At 40.7% G+C, this 10,019-nt stretch overlaps 1 protein-coding gene across 1 annotated transcript in view; it reads left to right on the forward strand.

The window, feature by feature from the left end:
- The window catches only part of LOC130069450 (EMILIN-3), a 33,365-nt gene extending 23,750 nt beyond the window's left edge, over positions 1-9,615 (forward strand). Inside the window, exons 3-5 of the mRNA XM_056233324.1 lie at positions 980-1,239; positions 4,272-4,804; positions 7,242-9,615. Coding sequence (XP_056089299.1) covers positions 980-1,239; positions 4,272-4,804; positions 7,242-8,525 — 2,077 coding nt within the window. The 3' untranslated portion in view covers positions 8,526-9,615. The remainder of the gene's footprint in view (positions 1-979; positions 1,240-4,271; positions 4,805-7,241) is intronic.
- The last annotated feature ends 404 nt before the right edge of the window (positions 9,616-10,019 follow it).

The following is a 10,019-nucleotide window of genomic DNA, read 5'->3' on the forward strand; positions in this document are numbered from 1 at the left end:
TAGTACATAACAGAAAATATGATTCCTATTTAAAAAAGAAATCACAATAAACATTAAGATCTTTTAAAGTTGTCTTTTTTTATATTAGGTAAACTAAATGAAACATTAACCAACAAAATGTTTTTAGTTTTATCCCATGCATGTGGAAATTCTACTTTCATATTAATTTAGCTTTTGTTTATGGTGAAATTATTATAAGTTGTAAGAAGCCAAAAGATAATGATATTGACCTACTTTAAGTAACATTTGACTTATGTCTAAAGTATTGATTAAATTATATAATAAATAGATCTGATTATATAAACAATATATTAAGTATGGTATGGTCTTTAATAATAAATAATATTTTTACTTTCTATTCATCTTTTTGTCTTTAGGGTTTTTGCCTCAAAATTATATTTATGGCTTTTATTCAAACAAATATTTAATTCTGATTAAATATTAATAAAAAGTTGTTCTTTTCCCAATCAATTTGGCTGTATTTGTCACACTTTGGTTGCAGCAGAGATGAAGCAGGATCTAGCGCAGCAGAAACAAACTCAAATCTTCACATAACACTCGAGAACAGGAACAGAACAACCAAATTAACACGACGTAGAGCTGAAAATGAACTAAAAAGAGAAAGTGAAACACCTGTGAAAACTTAATCAAACAAATTGTAAGCTAGGAGACTAACCGCAGGAGAACAGAGGATGACAGGACTGATAAAAAGAACAAGAAGACCAACCTTAGAAACAGAGATGAACAGAACAGAAAATGATATCAAAAGCAAACTCTACGCATGACCAAACTCAAAACGTGACATTAACAAATTAGAGTTGGTTTTAATTTGGTCCAATATATATATATTTCCAGTGTATAATCGGCTGCATGATCACGGTCATGCCTGAATGTCAGTGAGTAAAAGCCCTGAAGCTGATCTCGATGTACAAGGCGGATGGAGAAGTGTGAAGTGACGTTCAGCGTGTTTCCCCCGCAGGTATCGGACGCTCTTCAAACCACAGTACAGAATCGGTCATAAAACCATCACTGAACTGGAGTGGCGTTGTTGCCCCGGCTTCTCTGGAGAAAACTGCTTTGACGGGTCGACCTCTGACCCGGATGCCGTGATGCCACCCTTCAAGGGCTCGTTCCCTCGGCCCGGGGTCAAGGGTTACCCCAGGGGTCACCCCAAGACCCCCTTTCCTGGAGGACACCCCGACAACAAACCCATCCCTAGTGGGTTCATACCAAGCTATGGTACATGCAAGTTACACGTCTCACCATTAGCAGTTTGATTATTAATGTGACATGGACACTTGCGTTAATATTTGGGTAAAATATAATCGTAATAAATAGATTATTACAAAGTTATAATGTTTACAATAATAATTAATTTAGTGCTGGGCAACGATTAATCGCATCCAAAATAAAAGTTTGTGTTTGCATAATATATGTGTGTGTACTGTGTGCAATCATTTTGTATATATAAATACACACACATAAACATGTATATATTTAAGAAATATTTGCATGTACTGTATATATATATATATTTACACATAATTTATATCATATATAAATATTTTATATATAAATAACCATTTTTTCTTAAATATATACATGCGTGTATGTGTGTTTTTATATATTCAAAATAATTATACACAGTACACACACAGCAAAAACTCCAGTGTTAAATTAACTCTCCTGGGAGTTTATATGACTCCACACTCAAGAGTGTTAAATTAACACTGAAGCAGTGTTAAAGTTAATGAGATAATTAAGTGATTAATTGAGTGATGATTGACCAAAATTGAAGAAGTAGAATCACTGAAGGTGAAAAAAAATCACAATTTTAAGTCACCATTATGGATATTAGTGTTTGTTTCAGTTGGGCAGTTAACTCTTACATTTTTTACTTTAGATTTTGTTTGGCTGTTGTAAGAGCATTATAACTGCCAGATGAACAAAGAGAAAAGATGATCTAATGGTGTTGGTTATTAGGGGTGGAGCCGAACCCGAATACGGTATTCGGAAAGGTACAAATAATGTGTTTTTTACGAATAGTTATTTCGAACAAATACTTTAAAAAATATTTGTATTCGGGAACAAGAAAAACTTTATATCAAAAAGCTGGGTTACACTTTATTTCGATATTCACTTTAGACATTCTACTAACTATAAGTAACTTTTCAACTACATGTCAACTAACTGTCATTAGAGTATTAGACTGTAGGAGACTGTCAATAGACTGTTAGGTTATGGTTAGGTGTTAGGGTTCGGGTTAGGAGAACAAGTTGACTTGTAGTTGCGAAGTTACTTATAGTCAGTAGAATGTCTGTTGGGGGACCAACAAAATAAATCGTTAGCAGATATTAAGTAGACAGTCTTTTAATACTCTAATGACAGTTAGTTGACATGTAGCTCCAAAGTTACTTAAAGTTAGTAGAATGTCTAAAGTGGACTATCAAAATAAAGTGTTACCACAAGCTGCGTTTCCTCACGAGACCGCAGTGCGTGCAAGGATGAGTGAGTGAGAGTGAGTGTGTGACGTTCAGGAAGAGGTGACTGACACAGGCTGCTCCACACAGCAACAGAGAGGGCTCGGCTGAGCGAAAAAACACTTAACTGCATCACTATTTTTGTTGAATAGATTTTTGTACCTTAACTGGGTTCCGGAGGTAGTTTAGAACTTTCGGGAAGCGGAGTTTGATCGGGAGATTATTCCATTACGCTGCATTATTGACGTCTGCAGTCGGGTGCTCTCATGTTCGCTCTGTTTACGTACGTTCGGTTAAAAAATGCTTCTGTAGTTGTGTCGAATTGTATGCACTTGTGGGAGTTATATGGTACGCAGACATCCCAAGTCTCTATTGATAGCGGCTCCTTGAAATTAGTTAAAATCTCCCTGAATCTAACGCGCATGCGAGACAGAACATACTGTGCTCCAAACTGTGTTAGCGCGCGCACGGAAGAGAGCTGAGAGCGAGAGACCTTGCTTGTGTGCGTTATGAAAGCTAGTCACCCCCCGTCACCAATCCAGTCAACTCCAAACTAGATTTTTAGGCCTATTTTGAATTTTACTCGAATACGAATACAAATACAAATACTTTTCCCCCCTCAACAAATACAAATACAGATACAAATACCGGCTGCTTTGCACACCCCTATTGGTTATGTTTTAACAAAATCATCAGTTGATCTGAATCACTGAACTAATTTAGAGCCTAATCTCTGACTTAAATGTATATTGTTGTTGATTACAGCATCACAGTGATTCTACAGCGTAAGATCCAGGATTTTTTATACAATTCAAATGCTTTCTTAAAAGTTGTTCTGATAAAAAAATCTTTCTTTTAGGCACTCACAGACATCAATAATCAGTGTATGAATCTCAACAATGGTGACAAACAGAATATTCAATTAGGAAAAGGAAATTACTAAGACAATTCAGATTATAATTGATTCATACTGCAATGCATGATGGGAGCCATGAATGAGTTTTGATTGGTGGAGCCCATAATGCACTTGAACATGCTTTATTATTGTCACCATTGTTGAGATTCACAGGCTGATTATTGATGTCAGTGTCTAAATAAAATAACTCTTTTGATCAGAACAAATTTTAAGAAGTATTTTGGATTATATTGAAAGTGCTGAAAAACGTTTGCAATAGAATTATGGTGTTGCTGTAATCAACAAGGTAAACCTAACGCTCTAAATGAGTTTTGTGATTCTGGTCAAACGATGATTATGTCAAACCATAACCAATACCACCTGATCACCTTTTCTCTTAGTTCATCTGGCAGTTGTAACTCAGTTACAACAGCCAAACTAAATCTAATGTTAATAGTTTAAGGGTCAAGAGGCCAACTAAAGCAAACAATGATCACCATAATGGCGACTTCGAAAATAAGATTTTCTCCTTCAGTGATTCTGCTTGTTAACATCAGGTGTCTTCAATGATGGTCAATCATCATTCAATTAATCACTTAATTAGCTCATTAACTTTAACACTCTTGAGTGTTAATTTAACACTCATATTTTAACACTTTAACACTCTTGAGTCTGGAGCCAAATAAACTCCCAGGAGAGTTAATTTAACACTGGAGTTTTTGCTGTGCATACATATATTATATAAACACAAACTTTTATTTTGGATGCGATTAATCGTTGCCTAGCACTAAATTATAAGCTTTTATTAGTGAACCCCCTGAAGTTCCTTCACTAACGCTTTTCTAATTTCGTAAATTTAGATTGTAAAGGTGTAAAAGTTTCTCACTTCTTCCAAGGTCCAAAGGCGGGAGTCTCTGGTGAACGCTTGGACCGCATAGAAGAAAATCTTCGTAGACTCAGTCAAGATCTGGACACGTTGAACGGCCTGGTGTCTGGCATGGAGGAGCGTCTGCGCGTCTCTCTGCGAGAGGACACCAGGAAGATGCTGAGCTCTCTGCTCGGTGGCGCCCCCCGGCTGCTGGACACCTCTGTGGGCTTCGGGCTGATCCCAGAGGGCACGCCAAACGGTTTGGACGGCGACGAGAACCTCCCTGGTTTTGGAGAGTTGGTGGGAAATGTGATGGAGGTCAGAGATGAGCTGAAGGTCAAGAGCGAGATGCTGGACGAGATCCGTGGAATGGTGATGGGACACGATGGCCAGTTAAAGCGGCTGATAGACACTGCCACTGGGAGACCCATCCCTGGGGATCAGCGGCGCCTAGAGGAACTCCTGGACTCCAGGCTGGCCGGAGTGAGGGCCGATGTCCTCGATGGCTTTGAGAGGAGACTGACGGGTCTGGAGAGTCACTGTGATGAGAGGATTGGTCAGGTGAGTCGATCACTCAACTTCTCACCAGGAATAAGTTGGACCGTTGAGCATAATGGCATTTGTTTTGTTGGTTCTAATTCAAGTCGGCATGAAGCGGAAATTGCCACTAGTTTAATTTTTGCAACTAATGTTTCATACATGAATTCTGTGTCAAAGTGCAGCATTGCAAGCAGGCATTAAAAACTAACCTAAGAATTACTACTCTTTAGAGATACTAGATGATGAAATCAAAGCAATATTCAATCATGCATTGAATCATGCATCTATTACGCAGTAGCAAACTCACACTCTCTCAGTATGACTCATGCAGTCATTTTTAAATACGTGCACTGTAGGGTCTAGTGTTTAATTTCTCAGCTGTTACATTCACTTAAGTCTGTTCTCAGCTGTTAGTCCCCCTGTGGTGAAAATCAAACATTTAAAGTTGTTTATAATAATAATTCATTACATTTATATAGCGCTTTTCTGGGTACTCAAAGCACTTTACATGGAAGGGGGAATCTCCTCAACCACCACCAATGTGCAGCACCACCTGGATGATGCGACGGCAGCCATATTGTGCCAGAACGCCCACCGCACACCAGCTTACTGGTGGAGAGGAGACAGTGATGAAGCCAATCAGTATATATGGGGATGATTAGGAGGCCATGATGGACAGAGGCCGAGGGGCAAATTTGGCCAGGATGCCGGGGTTACACCCCTACTCTTTTTCGAAGGACATCCTGTGATTTTTAATGACAAAGAGTCAAGACCTCGGTTTAATGTCTCATCCCAAGGATGGTGCTCTTTGACAGTATAGTGTCCCCGTCACTACACTGGGGCGTTAGGACCCACATAGACCACAGGGTGAGCGCCCCCTGCTGGCCTCACTAACACCTCTTCCAGCAGCAACTCTTCCCAGGAGGTCTCCCATCCAGACACTGACCAGGCTCAGCCCTGCTCAGCTTCAGTGGGTGACCAGTCTTGAGCTACAGGGTGATATGGCTGCTGGATGTTTATATGTCTATGAGGTGTTTTTAATATGTTTTAAGACAAATTATGTGTAAATTCATAAGTCGACAGCATTGCTGAGTATTTTCTCCTTAAAACTGCAGTGAACCAAAGACAGTCTCAAGAACACGGTTTGAAATCGCTGGTGTTTCTGACGTCATAAACTACCCTGTCAAAAGTCTACAAAAGTTGCTGTCCATTTGCCTTTGCCGCCATCACTGCTGCAGCTTCTACGACAACGTACACAATAAGCTGCTTCTTCTTTGGCTTTTGCCTTGATACCGTGTGTTACACCCTCAACATGCCCGTGGACACTGCCTACTAGTGGTCTGCATGTGTAATTGCACGTCAACACAGACAAAGATGCAGAAGTATAAATGAAAACGACCCATAGCTTACGGCGTAGGTCTAAAGTATAAATCAGCCTTAAGCGCTTGACTTTCTGGGCGAGTGCATTGTATGTTTGTGCACTGTAAACTTCTTGTCCTGTAATAATGTAGGGAACCACCCGCTGTACATTAATCACCTAACAGTTTAAGTTTTACATACATATAATATATATGAGTTAGTTTTAATCCAAATGACACGTGTGCTGAGTGAGCGATCAGCAATCAAGAGAAGTGCACATGCTCTCTCTCTCTCTCTCTCTCTCTCTCTCTCTCTCTCTCTCTCTCTCTCTCTCTCTCTCTCTCTCTCTCTCTCTCTCCCTCTCTCTCTTTCTTTCTCTCAAATCCGACAGAACTACATACTTTCCAGTGATGTCTGTGAAAAAGGGATGTGCTCTTGACAAGCTCAATCCACTCCGCGCTCCGTTTATTAGCGTACGCACACCAGCTATATAGGCGTAAATATTTAAGTTGTTTAACATTCTATTAATTCGATAGATTTACTTCATATATCCTTCTCTGATTTATCCATTCTGCTCTCTGTTTGCTCGGTTGTCAGTGTTTCTTTGTCACAAGCATTGTACTGTACACGCTGTGCGGTTGTTGGTATCGGAGCATTTTAATGAGTACGAGTACACAAGTGCAGTATCGAACCTTATATATATATATATTCCTGGTATTAATATATAAGTACAGACTAGGATTCATTAATCTAAGGCCTGGTTTCGCAGACAGGGCTTAGATTAAGTCAGGATTAGGCCTTTTTTAGTGCATTTAAGTAGCTTTTATAAACGTGTCTTAGAAAAAATAACAACTGGCGTGCATCTTGAGACAAAACAATGGCACTGATATATTTTAAGATTTGCCAGTGCAAGTTGCTTTCAGTTAAAACAGCTCAAACCTGCATTTTAGTCTTGGACTAGGCTTAAGCCGAGTATAAAGAATTTATTTAGCATTCAAATTAAACTGAATATAATATAAGTTCTTAAGGCAGAGCATAATCAGCTATGACACAACATTTATTCTGTTTGAAAGAACATTTTCCTGTGTCCTGTCCTTAGGTTCAGCAGCAGTGTCATAACGAGCACTTAACAGGTCAAGAACAGATCCAAGTCTCCCTGGATGGCCGAGAGACGGGCTTGAGGAAAGAGCTGGGTGAGCTGCAGGCACAGATCCTGGGTCTGACGGTGACCGAGAGCTGCTGCGGTGAGATGAACAGCCTGACCCAAAGGATGTTCCAGCTGGAGGACTCAGTTACGGGCCTGACCGAGTCCCAGAGGCAGCTACAAGTGGACATGACTGAGCAGACGCTTCACATCGAGACCCTACTGGAGAGCCGGATGGTGGACATGGAGGGTAGGATCAATGCCTCTGAACATGGACACCAAGATGGGTTCAGCTCCCTGGATGGGTTCAAGACTTTGTTAGACGATAAGCTGAAGACATTGGAGCGACGTCTGTTCGTAGCGGTGGAGGAGTTGAGCAACGCCACGGCACCGGCGCTGCTAGAGGGGCAAGTGGTGCCAGCACTGGAGACGGAGATCGACAGTGTTCGGAGGAGGGTGGAGGCCGACCTGGATGGGATGCAGAAGCAGATGTCCGTCCTCGAGCTCCTCTGCACCTCTGCTTGCTCCCCTGCCTCTAGCCCGGACACGGCCCTCATCCAGACGGAGGTAGAAGACTGCAAGGAAACAGAAAAGAAGATGATGGACCGCCTGGACGTGCATTCAAGAAAACTGGACCATCTCAACAGCACCTTACTGGGTCTCCTAACACAGCTGTCCCAGGAGGACAAAGAGGGCTCTATTCAAGGGGAAATCACACTCCTGAAGATCAATGTCAACTCCGTCAATCGTACCTTGAAGGGTCTACGGGATTCAGTCAGCCTGTTTGCTCGAGAAGTCGGCAAAGTGAACTCCACGTGGGAGGAACGGGAAAGCCGTTTGGTCACTCAGGTGCAAGGCATCTCGGATCTGGTGGAGCGGCAGGGGTCCATGCTTGGGTCCGGGGAGCAGAGGCTGATCCAGTTGAAGGGGGAACTCCAGAGCTTGCGGCGGAGGTTAGCCGGGGAACTGCAGGGTTGTCGAACCACAACGCTGGGAATGCAACAGGAGGTGATGGGGGTGGAAAGCCGAGTCACCCAGGTTGAAGGACAGTGTGGCAGCCTAAGTGAGTTGGCCGATGACCTTGAGAGAATCCGCAGTGAGCTGGAAAGACATTCGGACAGCTTCCTGGAACAGGTCAGCGGGACACTAGAAAGCCATTCTGAGCAGCTGGTCCAACTGAAGGACGGCCTTAAAGACTGCATGAGCAAAACGGACCCCGCAAGGGGTGACGGTCAGTAATCCTTCCTCTACAGAGAAACCACAAGGCCTGAGGTTGTACAAACTTGCAATATTTGTGTTCCCTCAACAGGGCATGTTGTCTCCTATTATTTGTTTTAAGCCTTTATACCGAGTTTTGTTAACTTATATGAAGAAAGTGTGACTGCATTATTAAACATATTTGACGATTTGTTAAATGAAGTAACAAACATGCAAAACACATGAAAGCGAATGTTATGACACTACTAAGTTGCCACGGGTCTCTGGCAAGTACTGTTCACTACCTTCTCATCTCAGCATCCAAGTCATCTCCTGATTTAATTACTGTATCATAACACTACGAAGCTACACATTTTTTATAAAAGTTTGATGAGTGTGAAATAGTTTGTTTTAAAAATATATTTCGCATTATTGAAATGTTTTCTAAGAGATTATAATTTTTCATTAATAAAAGCGAATTGTGTGAACTGAAGAAAAAAGTTTGTCAACTATTTCCTTTATATTCTGATTATTCTGATGGATCATTTGTGGAAGTTCCAGTAATGACCACCCAGTGTCATCAAGAACAAACTAATGAAACTGAGGCCATAAAGGGATAATGGACTCTTATTATTACAAAATAAACCCAATTTGACATTCATGACAAGCTAAATGCCAGGACACGCTGGGGGGATTATGTCTCCTGGCTGGCCTGGGAGCGCCTCGGTATTCCCCCGGAAGAGCTGGAGGAAGTGTCTCGGGAGAGGGAAGTCTGGGCATCTCAGCTTAGACTGCTGCCCCCGCGACCCTGCCCCGGATAAGCAGAAGAAGAAGACAAGCTGAATGGACATTCATATGCTGAATACGTGGTGAATTACCAAATAACTGGACACAAAATATTTAGTTATAGTTTAGTTATTTAAATTATTAAATTATTTTATTAAATGAGAACAGTGTTGTGCGAGACATGAAACTAGCACCGGTCATGTAGGTTAAATTGTTTGCATGTATAGAAAGTGGTCAATACTGTTCAACAGTCATCATACTGAAGTATCTATTCCAGAGAAATATTTTATGTTCATCGTATTAATGATCAAATGTTATGCTATACACAAATAAATCTTTCATATTCGTATCCATATATGATTAATATTCCAACCCATTTTCTTTTATACTGGGTGAACATTATTTTATATGCTAATACAGACACAAGCATCTGTTTGACTGTATTTTTTACTTTTCTACATTTCATGATAACCATGTGATAATATCTTCAGGTTTAAATATTCATACTCATTGCATTGTGAGGAAGACAGATAACATGAATGTAGACAAACATACTTTGTATATTTTTCATGAGGGCATTGTTTGTAGTGTTTTGGCCTCAGAGACAGATACAATCCGTCCCTGAGCTGTTCTGTAAAAACACCCACTATTGTACCAAGGTCATAGCTGTGTGTGTGTGTGTTGGATAAAAGAACAAAAAACAAATAAGTGGACTTTTCTGACATCAAAAGCTATAATTTTATTGAGCAC

This window comes from Rhinichthys klamathensis, unplaced genomic scaffold (assembly GCF_029890125.1).
Source record: "Rhinichthys klamathensis goyatoka isolate OS25496 unplaced genomic scaffold, OSU_Roscu_1.1 h1tg000368l_1, whole genome shotgun sequence".
Classification (NCBI taxonomy): Eukaryota; Metazoa; Chordata; class Actinopteri; order Cypriniformes; family Leuciscidae; genus Rhinichthys; species Rhinichthys klamathensis.